We start from the raw sequence: 23,808 nt of genomic DNA, 5'->3' as shown, positions 1-23,808 counted from the left end.
AGAAACGAAAAATACAATGAAAAAGTCAAAAAGTTTTTTTTGTGTTTAAGTTTCATGTTAATTATAATTTCTACCGTAAATATACCATAATTTTTTAAATACAAGAGAATTTAAAAAGTAAAATAAAAAATCAAGAAACGAAAAATACAATGAAAAAGTCAAAAAAAATTTTTGTGTTTAAGTTTCATGTTAATCATCTCTTATAAAGTGAATAAGGAGGTTTTCACAACAAGGATAATGGATTTACTTTTACCAATTTTTCTCTGTTCCTTGTAATGTCTACCGTAAAGATGCCATAATTCAATCGTTAATTTTTTTTAATACAAAAAACTTCGAAAAGTAAAATAAAAAATCAAGAAACGAAAAAATACAATGAAAAAGTCAAAAATGTTTTTGTGTTTAAGTTTCATGTTAATCATCTATTATAAAGTGAATAAGGCTGTTTTCACAACAAGGATAATGGATTTATTTTTGCCAATTTTTCAATGTTCCTTGTAATTTCTACCCTAAAGATATCATAATTTAATCGTTAAATTTTTGAATACAAAAAATTTCGAAAAGTAAAATAAAAAAACAAGAAAAAAATACAAAGAAAAAGTCAAAAAAGTGTTTTTTGTGTTTAACTTTCATGTTAATCATCCCTTAATGTTTTGGCAATTTTTCAACGTTCCTTGTAATTTTTGCTCTAAGAAATCATAATTTAATCGTTTAATTTATTAAATACAAATACTTCAAAAAGTAAAATAAAAAATGAAGAAACTAAAAAATACAAAGAGAAAGTCAAAAAACTTTTTGTGTTTAATGTTTGTTTTATGTTAATCATCCCTTATAATGTGAATAAGGCTGTTATCACAACAAGAATAACGGATTTATTTTTGCCAATTTTTAAATATTCCTTGTAATTTCCACCGTAAAGAGATCAGAATCCAATCGTTAAATTTTTTAAATACAAAAAACTTCAAAAAGTAAAATAAAAAAATCAAGAAGCGAAAAAATACAATGCAAAAGTCAAAAAAGTTTTTTTTGTGTTTAAGTTTCATGTTAATCATCCCTTATAAAGTGAATAAGACTGTTATCATAACAAGGATAATGGATTTATTTTTGCTCATTTTTCAATGTTCCTTGTAATTTCTTCCCTGAAGATATCATAATTTAATCGTTAAATTTTTGAATACAAAAAACTTCAAAAAGTAAAATAAAAAAACAAGAAAAAAATACAAAGAGAAAAAGTCAAAAATGTGTTTTTTGTATTTAATTTTCATGTTAATCATCCCTTAATTTTTTGACAATTTTTCAACGTTTTTTGTAATTTTTACTCTAAAGAAATCATAATTTAATCGTTTAATTTATTAAATACAAAAACTTCAAAAAGTAAAATAAACAATGAAGAAATTAAAAAATACAAAGAAAAAGTTAAAAAACTTTTTTTTGTGTTTAAGTTTCATATTAATCATCCCTTATAATGGGAATAAGGCTGTTATCACAACAAGGATAATGGATTTATTTTTGCCAATTTTTCAATGTTCTTTGTAATTTCTACCGAAAACATATCATAATCCAATCGTTAATTTTTTTAAATACAAAAAACTTCAAAAAGTAAAATAAAAAATCAAGAAAAAAAATACAAACAAAAAGTCAAAAAAGTGTTTTTTGTGTTTAACTTTCATGTTAATCATCCCTTATTTTTTTGACAGTTTTTCAACGTTCCTTGTTATTTTTACTCTAAAGAAATCATAACTTAATCGTTTAATTTGTTGAATACAAAAAGTTCAAAAAGTAAAATAAAAAATGAAGAAACTAAAAAGTACAAAAAAAAAGTCAAAAAACTTTTTTTTTGTGTTTAAGTTTCATGTTAATCATCCCTTATAAAGTGAGTAAGACTGTTATCACGACAAGGATAATGGATTTATTTTTGCCAATTTTCCAATGTTCCTCGTAATTTCTACCATAAAGAGATCACAATTCAGTCGTTAAATCTTTTAAAAACAAAAAACTTCAAAAAGTAAAATAAGAAATAAAGAAACGAAAAAATACAATGAAAAAGTCAAAAATGTTTTTTTGTGTTTAAGTTTCATGTTTATCATCTCTTATAAACTGAATAAGGCTGTTATCACAACAAGGATAATGAATTTATTTTTGCCAATTTTCCAATGTTCCTCGTAATTTCTACCGTAAAGAGATCATAATTCAATCGTTAAATCTTTTAAATACAAAAAACTTCAAAAAGTAAAATAAAAAATAAAGAAACGAAAAAATACAATGGAAAAGTCCAAAAAGTTTTTTTGTGTTTAAGTTTTAAGTTAGTCATCCCTTATAGAGTGAATAAGGCTGTTATCACAACAAGGATAACGGATTTATTTTTGCCAATTTTTAAATATTCCTTGTAATTTGCACCGTAAAGAGATCAGAATCCAATCGTTAAAGTTTTTAAATACAAAAAACTTCAAAAGGTAAAATAAAAAATCATGAAACTAAAAAATACAAAGAAAAAGTCAAAAATGTTTTTTTTTGTGTTTAAAGTTTCATGTTAATCATCCCTTATAAAGTGAATAAGGCTGTTGTCACGACAAGGATAATGAATTTATTTTTGCCAATTTTTCAACGTAAAGAGATCATAATTCAATCGTTAAATCTTTTAAATACAAAAAACTTCAAAAAGTAGAATAAAAGAATCAAGAAAAAAAACAACAAAACAATTAAAAAAGTTTCTGATTTTTGGGTTTAAGTTTAAACTAAACGTAAAACAAGAAAATGAAAAAATGAGGAAATACAATAAAAAAGTCAAAAAAAGTTTATTACTTTTTATATTAGTTTCATATTAATCATCCCTTATAAACTGAAGCAAGAACAGTTTCAAGTAACTAATATTTAACATTATGTGTTTAGTTTTCTAATCCTAAAAATTTTAGAAACACCGTTATAAAAGCACCAAAAAAAGAAATTAATTTTTTGTTTGTTGTTATTGAAGAAAAATTTGAAACCACCTAGTCTGGAAAAAGAACGGAAAAACGTGTTTATTTTAAGCAAGTGAAATACAATACAGTTTGTTTTCAAAGCGATCTTTTTGTTTGTGTTATTGTTGTTATTACTATTATTATCTCGGCCGGTATTGTCTGCCTCCTTTCACTGTTTTGTCTCGCTTTGCATTTTTGCGTAAATTTTTGCCGTTCAAAGTTTGTGTTATGCAGATGAAGTAAAAGCTCTTTGCATTGTTGTTGTTCGATCGCCTTTTATTAACTCATTGAACCAGTTTAAGGCCGTGCACGGACTACGTGATTTTCCCATTTCCTAATCGCACTGCCTTTGTGTACTTATACGCCCTCGCGTTTGTTTCTAATTGAGAATAACAGGAATTTGTTGTACTAATTGTAGACTTTATCGGATTGTATTTGTTATGTGCCGGTTTAGTACCAACTACTGTTCCACATTTGTAAGTCTTTTGAACACTTGTCCAACGAACAACGGTTATTGTTAGATTCGCTAAAGCATATCGCCGCTTGTAATGCTAATTTCACGATAAAAGAACCATTCGAACATTTGGTGATAAGGCTAAAAGTGTAACTAACACACTTAAGAAGTCGATTGGTGGCTTTGTAGGCACCAAAAAAACCATCAAACCTTGTCGTTCCATTGATAACGAACGTAAAAATATATATTTATTGGTTAAAATCTTAAAATTAAAAGTAAAAAAAAATTAAGATACCAAACAGCTAGAAACTAGTATTAAATATAAACCGAAAAATAACTAAAAATAACTTACACGTAAAAGGAAAAAATTAAAAAATGTAAATTAATATGTAATAAGAAAAGAAAATGATAATAATGGCAAAAAGTAAAAAAATACAAAAAAAAACAAAATAGCAAGAGAACAATCAATTAAGACTAAGGATTTGATTTTAGATAGTTTTGAAAATAAATCTAAAAATATTTTGTTTTTTTGTAATTTTTGTTAATTATATTAGAGTTAAGACAAAGGGTAGAAAAGACAATAAATTAAGATATGTAATAAATTAATAATAAACTAATTATTCTACGGTTCTGGTCATAATATTATGTAATAAAAAAGTTATGGATAATCAGAATTACAAACAATCGACTTCATTTTTTGTTTTTGCCCTTTCTTAAAAAGAGTGCCATGGATTTACATATTTTTATACAATAATTAATGTGAGAAAAAGTACAATTTAAACCCAAAAAAGTGACGAATTTTGTATTTTTTATAATAGTTACCGGAAAGAAAAAAGAAAAAAAACAAAAAAAAAAATCAAAATTAATACATAATTAGAATTACATACTTAATTTTTTTCTCTACAGCGTGCTCAAAAACTGGCGCACCAACTCAATGGTGTGTGGTAGAGAAGTGGTTACATATAATGGTAAAAATAGTAAAAAAATTCTTTGTATTAAAGTTATTGATAAATAACTAATTTTAGGTAAGTGATATGTGGCAACGTTGTCTAACAGTCATGATCGCAATAGAATTTGAGCAACAATAAAAATAAATTATTTTTGAAACAGTTTCCTAGGAAATAATTCCCAGTGTTGGCACATCTAGACATTGTGATTTTTTGGATGAATTTTAATTTTTTTAAATTAAAAAAACTGCTAAAATCTGATAATAAATTTAAAAATAATTATTCATCGTTTTGTTACGGAACGATTACCTGGTATGAAAAATAAAAATATAAAAAAATAATGAAAACTAAAGAAGTTAACACAATAAGTTTGTAGCTCTAGATTTTTTAAAATATAACTTTAGGAATTTTTTCAACATTTTTCCCGTAGTCTGCACTTGCTTCTCAATAACGTACCACTGAGTTGGTGCGCCAGTTTTTGAGCACTCTGTATAATACATGTGAATTTTTCAGAATTTGCCTACAATTCCTTATAACAAGTAATAAGTTATTAATTTATTAACAAATATTGTTAATTACTGTTTTCTTTGTCAATTTAAAACAAAGAATGCTTAAAAAGTCGGTAATTAAATGAAAAAGTAAAAATTTAAACTAACGTAACTTTGGTGCTAGCAATTTTTTTTTCCGTAGTTTTTACACAAAATATCAATTAAGACCAGAAAATCAAACAACTTCGATCATTTATTATCTTCACATCTTATTTTTTTTAGATATTTTTAGTTGAGTAATATTATTATAATGGAGAAGGAAAAATTATAAACATATGCAGAAAATCATAGAGAACGTTGATTTCTGTGTCGCTGAATATTACTGTATGTGGATAAGTTATGTACAGGGTTAGTCAAATATAATGTATTTTTGAAATTTTGTTAAATGATTTGATAATTATTGTGTGTAATTTTATGTGATAAATTGATATAAAACTTCTCGTTTAATAAGTATTATTCGTGATAGTTCATAAAGAAAGTTCAGAAAAACAGTCAAGACAAATTTGACAATATATATCTAGTAAAAGTTGAAATTACTACTTGATTTATAATTAATTCACTGTGTATATGTCAGTGTTTTTTGAAAAAGAGGAAAAATGGAAATATTTTGTATTTTTCGAAATTTAAAGTGCCAGAAATAATACAGGGTTATTCACATAAAACTCCGAACCTGACCAAGTAAAAGTAACTAAAGATTCCTGCTACGATGTCATAATTAATTAATAGGTGTCTACTTGAACTTATGGTTTGATTTTCAAGTTTGTAATCAGTATCTGTACTTTGTATTTTGATTGAGTCTTATGAGTCTTATGAGAATAATCCTGTATACTGAACCTTTCACTTTTTTTTTTCTATCTTTTTGTTTTTTTTTATAAAGAGTGATGGTTTTAGAATTTTTTTAATAATAAATTATTATTATTTTTAATTATTGTTAATACTGTGACAACAAATACAATATAAACACAAAAAAATGTTTTTAACTTATATTTATACTTGCCAGAAAGATAAAAGATTATAGTACGAACAGAAGCACCAAAAATGTTCGTTCTAATTAAAAACAAAAAAATTAAAAATGACTTGATTATACGCAAAATCCCTAAAACTAGTAATTACATGCTTAATTTTTTTCTCTATACACGCGAATCTTTTCAGAACAAGTCGGCTCTCAAGTAATGAACTTATTAATTATTCTTAATTATTATTAATACACAAATGATGCTTAAATAAAAAAAATCATTAATTAAATAAAAACTAAAGATTTAATGAAACGTAATTTTTGCAGAAAACATCATTGAAACATCGCTTGTTTCACCAAAAAAGTTCAGTCAGTTGTTATTTTCAAGCCTTATTCTTTTAATATTGTTAGATATTTTCAGTTGAGTAATATTATTAGAATGGGGAAGAAAAAAAAATTATAAATATTTAATAATAAACACTGATTTTTGAGTCATTAAGTACGTCGGTAAGTGGGTCAGTTATGTACAGGGTTAGTCAATTATAGTGGATTTTTTGAAATTTTCTTAAATTACTTAATAATTATTGTGGGTAATTTTATACGATAAACTGACACAAAATTGTTCTTTTCTGGTCTAGCAAAACAGACAAAATTGACAATACAGCTGAAATTACAAGTTGATTTAAAATTGATTCACTGAGTATATATCAGTGTTTTTTTTAATAAAAAAAGAAAAATTGAGTTATTTTGTATTTTTTCAAGTCGTATGATACAGGGTTATTCACAAAAAAATGTATTTGGGTTGCGGCCCATATGTGAATAATCCTGTACACTGGACCTCTCAATTGAAGTTAAAAACTATACTTTTATGAAATAAGTCAATGCTTTGTAAACTGGAATTATTCAAATATTACTTCAATTATACAGGATTATTCTATAAAAGGGGCAATTTTTTAACGATTGATATCTCCCAAGATATTTTATTAATCAATCACTTCACGCTAGGAGGATGGTAATACAAAAACACAGAATTTTATTTTTCTGGAAAGACCGTCCCATTTCGAAAACAATTACTTCCAATTGGTTGTGGTCGTGCGTCACGCCCTTCGTCTCGTGATGGTATTGTTAAGTTGTTTACTTTCGCAAACTTACTTTCAATCAAGTGGCCATGGGTCAGGTGCACAGGCAACTTGATTGAGTTGTGCATTGCATTGTGACCCAGTTGATGGTTCTTTGGAGCCCATCGTCAATGCGGAAGCGGCGGCGCCATGTCAGAGTTCACCCACACCCATGGCATGGAGCCAATTGACCGCGGATGGGTGCTTTGATCATTGGCGCGATCGATGATTTTTCACAGCGAGAGATAACTGTGTGGCCTACATTTTATTGCTCTTTCATCATGATGAGGATAATGAAGGCAAAGAGATAAGAGATTGCTTGTGTTTGCTCCAGAAGAGCCCACGCCGAAACCGAGGGAGTTATTATACGCTGTTGTTGCGTCAGATTCGGTTGCGTTTTCTTCAACATGGGATCAAGATGTGGCGTAACAGTGATTAGGTCTGTTTTGGCATAAGTCCAAATGATCGGAGATTTATGACGCAAGCAATTAAGTACAGAGGTACTAAGCTGGGGATTATTTACGTGGTTGGCGTTAGAAGGAGTCAAGCAATCAGTAGTAACAAAAATTTCTTACCTTCACAAAAATTAAAATAGTATATATATTTTTTTAAAACTCGTTCTAGTAAAGTTTTATGGACTTTTCTATGATATTACAGCCCAGTCAAGTTGTCAGAAGTACGAAAAAAGTCAATAGGTTCGATTTTTAAGATTTTCGTTTCTCCAATTTTGTCGCGATTTTGGGCGATTTTCGGTAGCTGGAACATTTATCAAGCAATAACTCCGGAACTGTTGTAAATAACCCTATGAAATTTATTATCGTTGGAAAGCTCTTTTAATTATCTATCTTTCACAAAAAAGATCATTGTTGTCTGACTAATAGTTTTCGAGAAAATTTCAAATAAAAGCAAAAATCGGCAAAATTTTAAAAAATTCATAACTAAAAGACTATTGGGAATTTGGCGATTTTGTCGACGCCAATCGATTCCCCGGATCATTTTACATAGGTTTAGGCCCAAATAGTTAAACTTTTTCTAACAGTTTTGTCGTAATTGAGAAAATAAAAATAATGAAAAATGTGTAAACACCCCCCCGTGTCACCGAAAAATCCAAAATTTTGAAAAATAAATTTTGCTAAAACCCGTCCCATTTGATAGATTTTGATCTGCTCTTTACAATGGAACAAACCGTTCTGCTCTCAGTCTTATAATTTCGCCGTAATCGCGGTATAAAAATTGCAAAAAGTGAAATTTTTTTACATTTTTTTGATTTTTTTTTCGGAAATTATAAGACTAATAGAAAAACTGTTTATTCCATTGAATTCTACGGCTCATTCTACGTATTATACCAACTTTTCACGAAATTTGAAATTTTGAAATTTTTTGCTAATTTTCCGTTCAAAAGATGGTAATTTTTTTTTATTAATGCTCACACTACCAAAGTTTTGTGGACTTTTCTATGCGTTTACAACTCTCTGAAGTTGTTAGAAGTACGAAAAAAGTCAATAGATTTGATTTTTAAGATTTTCGTTTTTCCAATTTTGTCGAGATTTTGGTCGATTTCCGGTACCCGGAACATTTATCGAGTAATAACTCCGGAACTGTTGTAAATACCCCTATAAAATTTATTATCGTTGGAAAGCTCTTTTAATTATCTATCTTTCGCAAAAAAGATCATTGTTGGCCGACTAATAGTTTTCGAGAAAATTTCAAATAAAAGCCAAAATAGGTAAAATTTAAAAAAACTCATAATGAAAAAACTATTGGGAATTTGGCGATTTTCTCGACACCAATCGATTCCCCGGATCATTTTACATTGGTTTAGGCCCAAATAGTTCAACTTTTTCTAACAGTTTTGTGGTAATTGAGGAAATAAAAAAATTGAAAAAAGTGTAAACACCCCCCCGTGTCACCGAAAAATCCAAAATTTTGAAAAATAATTTTTGCTAAAACCCATCCCATTTGGTAGATTTTGATCTGCTCTTTACAGTGGAACAAACCGTTTTGCTCCCAGTCCCATATTCGCCGTAATCGCGGTATAAAAATTGCAAAAAGTGAAAATTTTAACATTTTTTTGACTTTTTTTCGAAATCTATAAGACGAATAGAAAAACAGTTTACTCCATTGAATTCTACGGTTTATTCTACGTATTATACCAATTTTTCACGAAATTTGAAATTTTGAAATTTTTTGCTAATTTTTCGTTCAAAAGATGGTAATTTTTTTTATTAATACTCACTCTAGCAAAGTTTCTGTAGATTTTTCTATGCGTTTACAACTCTCTGAAGTTGTTAGAAGTACGAAAAAGTTAATAGGTTTGATTTTTAAGATTTTCGTTTCTCCAATTTTGTCGCGATTTTGGGCGATTTCCGGTACCCGGAACATTTATCGAGCAATAATTCCGGAACTGTTAGAGATAACCCTATAAAGTTTATTATCGTTGGAAAGCTCTTTAAATTATCTATCTTTTTCAAAAAAGATCAATGTTCTCCGACTAATAGTTTTCGAGAAAATTGCAGATAAACGCAAAAATAGGTACAATTTTAAAAAATTCATAACTAAAAAACTATTAGAAATTTGGCGATTTTTTCAGCGCCAATCGATTCCTCGGATCATTTTACATTGGTTTACACCGAAATAGTGCCACTTTTTTAAATAGTTTTGCCGTAATTTGAGGAAATAAAAAAATTGAAAAATGTGTAAACACCCCCCCGTGTCACCGAAAAATCCAAAATTTTGAAAAATAATTTTTGCCAAAACCCATCCCATTTGATAGATTTTGATCTGCTCTTTACAATGGAACAAACCGTATTGCTCCCAGTCCCATAGTTTCGCCGTAATCGCTATATAAAAACTGCAAAAAGTGAAAATTTTAACATTTTTTTGACTTTTTTTTCGGAAACTATAAGACTAATAGAAAAACTGTTTATTCCATTGAATTCTACAGCTCATTCTACGTATTATACCAACTTTTCACGAAATTTAAAATTTTGAAATTTTTTGCTATTTTTCCGTTCAAAAGATGGTAATTTTTTTTTATTAAAACTCACTCTAGCAAAGTTTTTGTGGATTTTTCTATGCATTTACAACTCTCTGAAGTTGTTGGAAGTACGAAAAAAGTCAATAGGTTTGATTTTTTAGATTTTCGTTTTTCCAATTTTGTCGAGATTTTAGTCGATTTCCGGAACCCGGAACATTTATCGAGCAATAACTCCGGAACTGTTGTAAATACCCCTATGAAATTTATTATCGTTGGAAAGCTCTTTTAATTATCTATCTTTCACAAAAAAGATGATTGTTGTCCGACTAATAGTTTTCGAGAAAATTTCAAATAAAAGCAAAAATAGGTAAAATTTTAAAAAATTCATAATTAAAAAAATATTGGGAATTTGGCGATTTTGTCGACGCCAATCGATTCCCCGGATCACTTTACATATGTTTAGGCCCAAATAGTTCAACTTTTTTTAACAGTTTTGTCGTAATTGAGAAAATAAAAAAATTGAAAAATGTGTAAACACCCCCCCGTGTCACCGAAAAATCCAAAATTTTGAAAAATAATTTTTGCGAAAACCCATCCCATTTGATAGATTTTGATCTGCTCTTTACAATGGAACAAACCGTATTGCTCCCAGTCGAATAGTTTCGCCGTAATCGCGGGATTAAAATTGCAAAAAGTGAAAATTTTAACATTTTTTTGACTTTTTTTTCGGAAACTATAAGACTAATAGAAAAACTGTTTATTCCATTGAATTCTACGGCTCATTCTACGTATTATACCAACTTTTCACGAAATTTGAAATTTTGAAATTTTTTGCTAATTTTCCGTTCAAAAGATGGTAATTTTTTTTATTAATACTCACTCTAGCAAAGTTTTTGTGGACTTTTCTATGCGTTTACAACCCTCTGAAGTTGCTAGAAGTACGAAAAAAGTCAATAGGTTTGATTTTAAAGATTTTCGTTTTTCCAATTTTGTCGAGATTTTGGTCGATTTCCGGTATCCGGAACATTTATCGAGCAATAATTCCGGAACTATTAGAAATAACCCCATAAAGTTTACTACCGTTGGAAAGCTCTTTTAATTGTCTATCTTTTTCAAAAAAGATTATTGTTCTACGACTAATAGTTTTCGAGAAAACTTCAAATAGAAGCAAAAATAGGCAAAATATTAAAAAATTCGTTACTAAAAAAGTATTGGGAATTTGGCGATTTTCTCGGCGCCAATCGATTCCCCGGATCATTTTACATTGGTTTAGACCCAAATAGTTCCACTTATATATTTTTGACGTAATTAAAATTGCTAAAAAGAATCAAAATGTTAACGTAACATAAACGTTAAAAGAAAACAACGTAATCATACAACCAAATAACAATGTTGTAAATTTCAACGCATAACGTTATACTGGGAACGAATTAAAAAAAAATTTCCTAAATAATTGTTACCATAATAAATGCAAATTTCCACGTATTAAACGGTAAACAGTAACCTGTGACCATCCCATGAAAACATTTAATCACAGCCATATATCAGAAAATACCATTATCTTTTACGAGTTCCGCATCAAAGCTGTTCTTCTTCAGTTTCAATTTCACAAGTTGTGATTTTTTCACAAAATTCCAAAATCCCGTTACCGAATGAATCGTAAAATCACAAACGTCTGTGTGGTCCGAATTGTTGTCTCTTCGGCTTAATGGCCACGTAATTGCGCGATAATTACACAGAACAAGCAAAATTACCTGGCAAATTGATCCCAGACATGAGGAGCTTCTCCGGAAGGTCCGTTATCCTTTTTGGACGGGAGATTTCAACCTTTCTGTTCGAAGATCCTGGAAAAAAAAATTTTAATAAAAAAATTAGCTGATTTTTGCGCATAAAGTTGGCGCTTTCTTAACTGGTCATGATTTATCGTTTGAAACTTTTACTCGTAATAAAGCTCCTCGAGGTAGAAAATGAAAACTTGTTTACTTAGGGTTGAGTCAATCAGTTGGAAATTAAAACAGCTGCGGTTTTATTTGATTGACGGGACAAAATGCTAAATTGTTATTAAATAAAGAACGAGTGTGTGATTCATTGTGACATTAATTGCTTTTGTAATTCGATTAAAGTGCTTGGCTTGATTTAAAAGAAATAAAGTGGGCCAAGCGAACAAACAAAAGACGGTTAGCAAACAAAGGGTTTATTCGGTCCATTCGGCAAATAAATATTTACAAAAAAATATAAAGTGGGGCGCAAAAATTTCGCACTGAACAATTTACTAATTGACTTTCTAGGCGGAGAAGAAGTTTGTTTGTTAATACAAGTACTTAAAAAATATCTAACTTGTAGTAGTAGGTACAGGAAAATTTTACGCGGAAGAATTTATTGAATAAGAACACGTAAATGTTTTCTTATCTTGATCAAATAATACTATATTCCATTTCAAAGATTTATTGAAATTGAAATAGTAAGGCAGAGAAAGCTTACAAAGAAATAATACAAAACCTTACTAAATTTGTTTCTTTTCAAACAAGAAATTATTTATTGACCTACACTTAATTTTTCATGTCTTTGGAACAATATCGGAAAAAATATTGCTTTCTTTATGCATTCTACCAAAATAAAATTATTATTAGCGACATTATGGGTACAAAGATTGATTTTTCGTTTTGATCCTCCTTTAACGGACACCTCTTCACAACGGACATTTTTGTAGGAACGTAACAAAACCTATATTAAAATTTTCACCTCCCATTAGCGGACACCTCTCTACAACGGACAATTTGTAATCGGTGTCCGTTGTTGAGAGGTTTTACTGTATGTGATTTTTTAAGTGTTTAAGAGCTTAGAAAAATTAGGAATAACTCACTTTTTGACCAAAGTTTGTCATTTTTCAGCTCGGAAACAAAGAAATTGAGTGAAACAGGCAAAATAACATTACTTTCAAAATATTTTTGGGTTTTTAAGGCCTGCCAAAAACATCTTATAAAATAAATGATTTTCAGGTTCAAAAACAAACAAAACTCTGCTAATTTCGATCAAATTTGGTGATTTTTTAATCAATTTTAGTAATTTTTTTCTAGAGAAAAAACCCAAGAAAGGCAAAAATTAAATAATTTTTTACTTCATTTTTTGATTTTTGACTTTTGACTTTAGCTCAATAACAGGACATGATTTTCCACTGAATTTTGTTTTTATGCTAATTTTGACAATTTTCATTTTTTTTTCAAAATTTTGTGAAATAATTTTGATTCTGGCTAAAAAAGGTGCTGAAAAAGTCAAAAATATTTAATTTTGGGTTTGAATTGGTAATTTATCGGTCTTTTTTACATAAATCTTTGAAAAAACTTGATATTTCAGCTTAAAAATGCTCAAGAAAATAAGAATTAGATTTATTTTTCACTAAAAAAAGTTGAAGGTTTGTTAATAGTTTTTGTACAAAAAATAAATCTCTGGTTGAAATAATCTAATTTTTACATACTTTTAGCGAAATTTTATTTAAAAAACTTAGTTTTTATCTCAATAACGTGTTTAAAGTTTAGAAAAAAGCAGAATTGACGTACAGTTTTCTGTATAAATTGGCGAAATTTTGATTTGTTTTCTACAAAATATTGAGTTTAATTTTGAAATTATGGTTAAAAGATGATTAGCATCATTTAATTTGCACTTACTTTTAGCGATTTTTTTCAAAAAAACCCTAAAGTTTTATTTCAAAAACCTGCTTAAATTTCGAAAAATCAAAAATCATACAACAAAGTATAATTTTGGAAAAGAAAAAAAAAATGTTTTATTTAAATAAATTCAGTAAATCTTTTTATTCTGTTTCTCAGAAGAAACTAAACATAGAACTCCAAATCAGTGTTTCCTTTAAAAAAATATATATTGATAATAAATATAAAAACAATACATTTTTGCCGAGCAAACTGACATAGTCTTGCAAAATAAATGTCAAACGCACAGAAGAAATAAATTTAAATAACCCCAAAAAATTGTACTTTTTTGGGTTTTCTCTAGAAAAATTTCGAAAAAAAAGTTAAAAATAAAAAAAAGAAACTAAAAATAGAACTTCAAATCAGTGTCTCCTTATGAAAAAAATTATATAAAAAATATAAAAATAACACATCTTTACCGAGCAAACTTTACTGTTTTATTTGCTTATTTTTGAAAATAATTCAAATAAAGTGTTGACATGATCTGGCAAAATACAGTTCAAACGCACAGAAGAAATAAATTTAAATAACCCAAAAAAAATTGTTTGTACTTTTTCGGTCTTCTTTACCAAAATTTCGAAAAAAACAATTTTAACCAAAACTTTTTTTTCTACAATTTTTTTTATTTTGAAATTCTAGTTAAACTTTCAGCGGTTGTTTTAAAAAAAAGCCTAAACTTTTATTTCAAGGATGTGTTTAAATTTCGAAAAACTCAAAATTCACATAACATGCTAAAATTTCGGAAAAGTAAAAAAAAATGTTTTTTCTGAATAAATTTGATACATCTTTTTATTCTATTTCTCAGAAGAAACTAAAAATAGAACTTCAAATCAGTGTTTCCTTATGAAAAAAATTATATAAAAAATATAAAAATAACACATTTTTACCGAGCAAACTTTACTGTTTTTTTTGCTTATTTTTGAAAATAATTCAAATAAAGTGTTGACACGATTCAACACAGTTCAAACGCACAGAAAAAATAAATTTAAATAACCCAAAAAAAATTGTTTGTACTTTTTCGGTCTTCTTTACCAAAATTTCGAAAAAAACAATTTTAACCAAAACTTTTTTTTCTACAATTTTTTTTTTATTTTAAAATTCTAGTTAAACTTTCAGCGGTTGTTTTAAAAAAAAGCCTAAACTTTTATTTCAAGGATGTGTTTAAATTTCGAAAAACACAAAAATCACACAACATGGTAAAATTTCGGAAAAGAAAAAAGAATGTTTTATTTAACTAAATTTAGTGGATTTTTTACTCTGTTTCTCGGAAGGTGCTAAAAATTAAAAAAAAAACACAATTATCCAACGAACTTGTTTTTTAGCTTTTTTTGAAAAAAATTCAAAAAAAACTTTGATATCTTGCAAAATAGTCGTAAGAATCAAACTCAAATGTAATAACCAGCGATTGTACAAAAAATTAACGGAAAAAGTGTTTTTTACCAAAAAAATGGTTAAACTCTCGAAAAAATCAATATAATATATAAATAATTAGGTTTCTCGCTGGAAAATGTGCTAAAACACTTGAAAAAAACTTTTGTGTGTGTTTTTTTTGTTATTTTGGTACAAAATATCACTGGAAACTCTCCTAACTTTTGTACCTAAATTTTAGACGTTTTGTGACCAAACCAAAAAATTCTGCAGCTTAAAACAAATTTTTCAAGAAGCTTTGTTAATAAATTCATGAAAAGCTGTTCATTGAATGGTATTATGGCAACAAAGAAACCGTCCGAGAGTTAACACCTACATTAACATCCTTCCAATTGAAGAAACACAACCGATTACCACGGTAGAAATCGTTCAACGTGATGTTTTAATCTCCTCTAGTAATGGTTTTGTAATGTATTTAACTTGCGGAACTAACACTTCTCGTGGATAAATATTGATGTTCGTATCATTCTTTGAGGTCAAGTCTTTCGCTTAATGATCCTGAAAACACGAATTTTCAGCAGCCGCTAATACATCACATGTTATCTCGGCAATAAACCGATAAACAAGCAACTAATTGCACAATTGCATGTTTTCACATCTGCACATTCTTTTCCCTTTAGATTTGATTAATCAAGCAACAGTTCGCGTGCGAATGCACCTGTCAAATATTAAATACGACATTGTAAGTGAAGGTGTTAAGTGTAATTTACTCATCTCGATACTAAACTTTTATACACTCACTTACTGATAATTCTGCCGAGTCCGGGGAGAAAAATCCGGTGAAGGTATAGACAGAAAAGAAAAAAAGGCTAATTGCGGGCTCGTAGCCTCAGGTCGTTTCTATTTCTACTGTTTCATGTTAAATGTGTTGAGGAAGTACTACCGAGGCGCACGATGCGGTAGAAACTCGTTAAAACGAGCTTTTTCACATTTTTTACTGTGGTATTCCGATAACTCAGAAAACAGACAATTTACAGGAAAATGAAAAAACACAAGTTAAAAGCTCCGGATTTTACCGGAAACGAACAAAACTGAACCCGGAAATTGCTAAAAGCTAGTCCAAAAATTTTTGCAGCAACTATAACTAGTTTTTTGCAAGTTAAAAGTCTTTCAACACTTTGAGTGAAGGTAAAAAATAAAACAAAAAGCAGAAAACTTTGTTATTGTTACAAAGGATTTTTACTTAGCTTTATTTAGCTAAAAAATCACGACTTTAAATCGAAATTCATGTAATTCAGCTCGTTTTTGAACAAAAATTTATTGTAAACTAACATTTTTCATAAGAAAGTTTGGTCAAAAGTGGTTTTTTTGACTGTTGTAATACATTTTCCAGTTAGAAATTTATAATTATTTTGCAAATTTTCGTTGAGAGTAAACCGTAAGATCATCAAAATAAGCCAACATTTTCTTTAATTATTTTAATTTATTTTTCATTATTTTTATTTTTTTTTCGTTGTTTGCGCACACTTTTAAAGTGAAAACAAAACTTTTTCGAAAAATTTGGATGAAATTACTTCGCGCAATTTGTTATTTTGATTGATTATTTGATCAAAAAATGTGTTATTTTGATATTTTCATAACAAGTAAGTAGATGTTTGACGTTATATTCTCACTTTTTGTAAAAAACGGAGAGAAAAATTATTAAATTTAGTCGAATAAATGTATTCTTTTTGATTTTTTTTCAACGTTTTGATACGGTTTACAACCAGAACGGAAACTTCATCAAATTAAACGGAAAATAATTGAATTCTACGTTTTTCGAATCTCTAAAGAGTTTTTAAAATAGAAACTAAACCTTTTATAGAAACATATTTCGCCAAAATTAAGTAAAAGTTTGATTTTTGCAACCATTTTAATCAGAAATTTATTTATTGTACAAAAACTTTTTAGAACCACCAATTTTGCTTAAAAGTAATGTTATCTCTGCATTTTTTTTTGTTCTTTTAAGGACATTTTATAACTAAAATTTTAGTTTTTTCCCCAAGATTTTACTAGAAAAATCAACAATTTAAATCCAAAATTATCTTACCTTTTTTATTCAGAACGCCATTTTCGCAGAAATTTTGTAAATTATTATCAAAAACAGACTGAATATGGCTAATATTTTATTCTTCGAGTCTTGTTAATAAAATTCAATAAAAATTACCGAAGATCGAAATTAATGACATCTTACAGACATTTTTTGCAAAAACTTGTTAAAACATCACCAGAAATCTAAAAATAAATGGGAATTGATGTTAGTTTCACTCAATTTCCTTTGTTTTTGAGAGAAATTTCTATAATAATAAGCTGAAAAATTGCAAATTATGGACAAAAAATGTTACTCCTACTTTTTTCAAGTTCTTAAACACGTTTTTGACTTACTTAAATAAATAGTACTGAAAAATCACAAAAATTTTTTTTTTAATCTTGCTTTTTATTAGAACGTTTTCAATGCAAAAAGGTAATAATTTCGACAAATTTTTCAAAAATAAGCCAAAAAAATTGTCAAAGATTTAATTAATATTTTGCTGATAGTTATAATAATAATAATTGTGGTGTTTGTTGGCTGTTGTAACATAACTTTTGCGTATTTATTTTCTCACCCCAGCGTTCCCAAATGGGGTGTCTTTGTTATTTTCTCAGGTTTTCGCTTCAGCAAATATTTATTTTCGTCCGGGTGTCAGATAAATGGCAAAATATCCAATCAATAACTATCTGGTGTCCAATCGCATGAATAATTCATTGATGCCGATATAAATCTCGAAATTCTCAGCAATGTTTTTGTGTGTAAATCATTTTAATTGCACTTTTACGGAGTATTTTAATTAAATTAAGTCGTGTTAGAAGTTGAACCGATGCGACACGATAACTCCGTATTTGGACGGGAACAGTTATGGCCGACATTCACAACAGTTCTATGATACATGAGGCGATGATTTATTATTACAGAGAGATTGAAAAATCTGCGCTTAAAACGAGCCGTAAATTACGAAAATGGACCAAGTGTGACAATGTGAACTTGGTGACATTTCAGGAGGTGAAGAAATCAACGGTTTTGGGCATTTTTGGGTCAAAATCGAGGAGATAAAAGAAGCGAAATGTTAATTGTGGTTTGATGAAAGTGATAAACATCAACCTGGATTCGGAGGTGTTAATATTCATGTAAACACATAAATTTGGAAAAATATTATTAAAATTAAAAATGTGCCAGGTGGAGACGTTTTTGGTAAAAACCATTAAGTGTCTAAGGCGAAAGTTTTTTTAGTATCCGTTTCGTTTCGTACATTTACCAAATGCTTATCTGTTACTTTATCAAAAATTTAAGAATTCAGCCTGAATTTATACGAAAATATTTGTTTTCTATTTACTTTATGGTCGGACAAATTTACAACCTTTGAAATTTAATTTACCAATTTTTTTTTAAAGAAACTTTTTATCAATCGAATATTCTGTTAAAAAATTTCATGTGTAAGATCACAAGTTTGGAAAAAATTGATGAAATTCAAAAAGTAAGTACAGAAGAGGTTTTCTGCATTGGCTCATGTTATTATTCAGAATAGTTTTGTAAAAAAATCATTATTATTATTATTATTAAATTAAATTATTTTAATTATCTTTCCACCAGAATTTCAAAATAAAACTCTTTTTTTTTTAATAAATCAATTAATTTTGACCGAAAATTCTGCGAATTTTGCGTTTTTCGAATGTACAGTTTACAGCCTGTAAAGGAATTAGCTCTTCAAATTTTTTAGTAATCAACAAACCGAAATTTTGCTATGTTGGGTGAATTTTTCCTTTTTCTAAATTAAAACAGATTTATAAAAAAAAAATTCGAAAAAAATATGTTTGCTTTTGTTCAAGACATATAGCTGAAAATAAACGCAAATTAAATTATTTCAATCATTTTTTAACCATAATTTCAAAATAAAACTCGAAATTTTGTAAAATACAAACCGCAGTTTCGCCAATTTTGTAGCAACATTTTGATAAGAATAGATGAAAATTAGATTATTTCAACCAAAGATCTATATTTTTTGTACAAAAACTTTTAAAACATTAAATATTAGTCAAAAAAGTGACCCTAATCGTGATCTTTTAGATCAAAATTATTTCGCAAGATTTTGTAAAAAATAGACCCATTGTAACAAAATTTATGGTTTTTTATTTTTGTGATAGTTTCTCTCAATGTAGCTCGTTTTCGAATGAAATTTCTTCAAAAATAATCCGAAAAACAGAAAAGTTTGGTCAAAAAATGTGTTTTTTTTTGACGAAGGACATTAAATTTATTCGAATAAAAATTCTTTTTATCTTTTCCGAATGTCCAGTTTACAGCCTCTAAAGAAATTAGCTCTCAAAATTTTTTAAAAATCAAACCGAAATTTTGCTATGTTGTATTTTGTTTGTTTGTGGTGTATTTTGCCTTTTTCTAAATTAAAACAGATTTATAAAATAAAAATTTCGAGAAAAATTTGTATGTTTTTGTTCGAAACATATCGCTGAAAGCTAGTGCAAAGTAAATTATTTCAATTATCTTTTAACCAGAATTTCAAAATAAAACTTGAATTTTGTACAAAACGAACCGAAATTTCGCCAATTTAGACTGAAAATGTAGTAAATTCTACGTTCTTCAAAGTTTTAAATAAGTTTTTGAGATAAAAATCGAGCTTTTTAGCAACATTTTGCTAAGAATAGGTGAAAATTATATTATTTCAATCAGAGATCTATATTTTTTTGTACAAAATTTTTAAAAACATTAAATTTTAGTCAAAAAAGTGGCTTTAATCTTAATCTTTTAGATCGAAATTATTTCGCAACATTTTCTAAAAAATAGACATTTGTAACATAAATTTATGTTTTTTTTTATCTTGGTGCTAGTTTCTCTCAGTCTAACTCGTTTTCGAATGAAATTTTTTCAAAAATAAGCCGAAAAACAGTAAAGTTTGGTCGAAAAATATGTTTTTTTTGACGAACAAAAATAAAATATCCACTAAATTCATTCGAATAAAACATTCTTTTTATATTTTCCGCCTGTAAAGGAATTAGCTCCCAAAATTTTTCGAAAATCAAACAGAAATTTTGCCATGTTGAATGAATTTTGCATTTTTAACGCGTTTTTCAAAAAAGTAAATGCAAAATACAAAAACCCAAAATTTTTAGAAAACGAATTAAAATTAAGTTTAACCCAAAAGTCTGTGAATTCTGCGTTTTTCGAATTTTTAAACACGTTTTTGAGATAAAAACTAAGTTTTTTTAATAAAATTTCTCTATCAATAGGTAAAAATTTCATTACATCAACCAGAGATACGTACATTTTTTGCACAAAAACTTTTAATCTTATTTCTGACTTTCTTGAGAATAAAATCTCAGGATTTTTCCAAAGATTTCGGTGGGTAAGACCAAAAAATCAGCAACTTAATTTCAAAATTAATTATTCTTGTCTTTTTTATTTTAGTTCTCTTGAAATCTTGTTGAGGATAAAGTGCAAATAAAATTATTTTAATCATCTTTCCCCCAGAATTCAAAATAAAACCGAAGTTAATTTTGACTGAAAATTCTATGATTTTTGTGAATTTTTGAACACGATTTTGAGATAAAAACCAAGTTTTTTAGCAAAATTTTGCTACAAAACTTTTACCAGTATTAAATTTTAGTCAAAAGTAATCTTGTTCCTAACTTTCTTGAGCATATTTAGAGTTAAAATCTCAGGTTTTTTCCAAAGACTTCGGTTCAAAAAATCATCCATTTAAATCCAAAATTCTTGTCACGTTTTTTTGCTTAAGTTAAAACTCAGTTCCTTTTTCCAGAAATGGAATGGAACAAATCAATACTTTTTAAATTCTGACTGGTAAAAACCATGACTATAATGAATCTCTAAAAAGTATGAAAAATGAAGCTTAACAATCAAAGTTTTCGATTTTTTGAGATACTAAAAAATTAGAAATTGGTCATAATTGTGTTACGACAGAAATTCAGGAGCAAATTTTTGGATTTTTTTTTTAAACTGGTGTAACAACTTAAGTTTCCTTATTGTATTGATCGATAAATCAGTGTAAATTTCCCCGTTTCAGTGTCGGAACGCGCTGTTATTCTTGATCAATGACCAGCATCCACAACAGATCCCGTTAGCGCGTTGTTTATGCATCGAATATTGAATAAACCTCGATTTGATTAAGCGTCCGATCTCGCGTAGGTTTGATTTGTTAATTGAATTGCATCGTGAAAAATGACCGCATGCAACAACAATCATACATAAACATTACGGCACAAGTGAAACTGTAAATTCCGGGCCGTCCCACACGCAGCGAGAAAATCTTTAATTATATCGTTGAACGTAATTGCACTTCATGACAGGAAAATTATTCTAAACGGCCGTTCGTTCGAGATTAATCTGAATACGTCGAGAAAACACAAATTATTAAGTGGTTGGAAATGGTGTTTTGTCAAACGGTGAAATCGAAAGTTTTATTGCAGGAATCGCCCTTTCTTGCAACGAGAATGCAGCGCAAATATTGGCTTTGCTCTAGAGGTTTGTCGAAAGTGAAGTGAAGCTGCCAATGCGGATATTTATTTGAGTTGATTTTTTACACTCACACTCAAACACAAGGGTCATTTAACTATTATTTATTCTCTCCTTCAATTATTTATAACAATTCGTGTAGAATAAAAATAAATGATGAACAATAATTTAGGATATATTTTTATTAATTCCTACTAAAGAAAAAAATAAAACATAATTTTTATTACAATAAATGCCATTACAAAAACAAACAAATGATCTATTATACAAAAAGCTATAAACAAGTTAATTCACTGTTGAACCTAAATATTATTCTAAATTTGCTAAATCGATTTCCCTCAGAATCTCTAGTACTAAAATCAAGCACCTCTGCATTGCTAATATTTTTCATGTACTTAACATTTTTATTTTCAGTAGATTTTTTATTTTCTGAATTTTTTGTATAGTTTGTCTTTAAGTGAGAAAATAGGTAATTTTTCAGACTAGAGGGATAAATAAAAAACAACTTCAGAACTACAAAGTAAGAACATTAAGAAAGTGGAAAACTGAAATTATAAGACATTAAAACAACGAAAAACTGAAAAATTTAGGAAATAATTATGAAATATGGTAAATTAGAAAGTGAAAAGCTGAAATACTGGGAATAAACTTAAAAACTGTGTGCTTGAAACACTAAGAAACTATGAAATTGAAAGGACTGGAAGACTGTGAACATAAAAAAATAAAAAGTTTGTTAAAAGTTGAAAAAGTTAATTAGAACACCCAATATTTTTGTTTTTGCTTTTCAAAGATTATTAAATTGTCTACATAAAAACATAACTCATAAATTTCAAATGCCCAAGCTAATAACTAAAAAGACAATGATTTTTGACCTAATTTGGTACATTTTTGAGTTTTGTGAGAAAATCTTTCAAAACAATTGAGTTTTTGCTGAAAAACTTGCAAAATATTTGAGTTTGAACACAAACTAATTGCGAATCAATCTTTATCAAAAATTTATTCACGATTTTTGAACAGCGAAATTCGAGTTGGTTTGGCCGAAATTTATAAAATAATCAAACAGTTTTTTGTTGAGTTTTGAACGCCTTATGATTGGTCCGTTTTACAATTGGAGTGGTTTAGATATCCAATGACAAACGCTTCAATCGTCTTGCAATTTTTTGTGCACCAATTAAATAAGTAGGAGGTGATTTTTAATTTTTTTATTGGTCAATTATACATTACTGGGATAAGTGAGACACTAGTGAACCGGTTTGAGGACAGTATATTTATCTCGAGTTTTAAAAAAGCCCTTAAAAGTTGGGAGTTAGGAAAGTTTCGTAAAATCCCGTCTCTAATATTAATAATAAACAGAATTTCTCATGAAAGTTCTTTATAATTTCTAGTATTTTAAAATTAAATCTTCCATCGTGCCTTCTTGTAGAATATCATTTCCGTATACGTCCCGATATCGGCAGTGCGGCTTTTCCTATTATTTACAATCGCAAAAGACAGGGTACAAATATGTAATCTTCCATAAAAGCGCGTGTATTACCAAATACGGCCGATCGGTTATAAAGCCGGACAAAAAGCGCACAACGCGATTATTTCTTTTGCCAAAGGGCGAACGTGCGACCACCTTTTACTTTAAACAAGACGAAAAAAATGCGGAAAACAGAACGCTCGGAAAAATGCTGGTCGTGGGTCGCCCACAAGGAAACGGAACAAAGAATAATTCACTCAATAAACCATCGAATAATTTTTTTTTATATTTTTTCGTTGACTAAAAAGTCTTTTATAGTGGTGACAATTTCGAACTATTTAATAAATTCAACAAACTTGAAAATTTTCGTCAAAGACAATTAAGATCAAGAGTGCTTTGCACTCGTTTCAGAAACACATCACTCACAGATGATAAAAAAAATTTCTTACTTGTATAATAAACTACAATGTAACCTTTCAGTGCATCTTTTAAATGAAATCTTTCTTTAAAAAACATATATTTACATATTTTTACGACATAGTATTGAATTGTCAAAGTGATTACGTATGTGTGCAAAATTTCCGTTCATTCGGACAACATAAACCCTTTAAAATTTGATAGAAAAAAATTAAACAGTCAGGCAGACTTAACAAAGCAAGTTAAAAAACGCTTTAAAAAGCAGCTTGAGGGCCTCTCAAAAACCAATTACCAGGTGGCAAAAAATCGCTAAGTGGCTCTCATCCAAATTGACAAATAGGTGTC

At 28.2% G+C, this 23,808-nt stretch overlaps 1 protein-coding gene across 2 annotated transcripts in view; it reads right to left on the bottom strand.

Annotated features, from left to right (window-relative positions):
• Positions 1-23,808, bottom strand: part of LOC656506 (puratrophin-1) — a 73,247-nt gene that overhangs the window by 42,209 nt on the left and 7,230 nt on the right. For both annotated transcript variants that reach the window (XM_008199260.3, XM_015978797.2), the window contains exon 2: positions 11,708-11,797. In XM_008199260.3, the coding sequence (XP_008197482.2) occupies positions 11,708-11,797 (90 nt within the window). The remainder of the gene's footprint in view (positions 1-11,707; positions 11,798-23,808) is intronic.

The sequence above is a fragment of the Tribolium castaneum genome, chromosome 1, assembly GCF_031307605.1.
Source record: "Tribolium castaneum strain GA2 chromosome 1, icTriCast1.1, whole genome shotgun sequence".
NCBI classification, from domain to species: domain Eukaryota; kingdom Metazoa; phylum Arthropoda; class Insecta; order Coleoptera; family Tenebrionidae; genus Tribolium; species Tribolium castaneum.
Note: the sequence above shows the minus strand (reverse complement) of the source record. Positions and strands in the feature narration are given on the sequence as shown.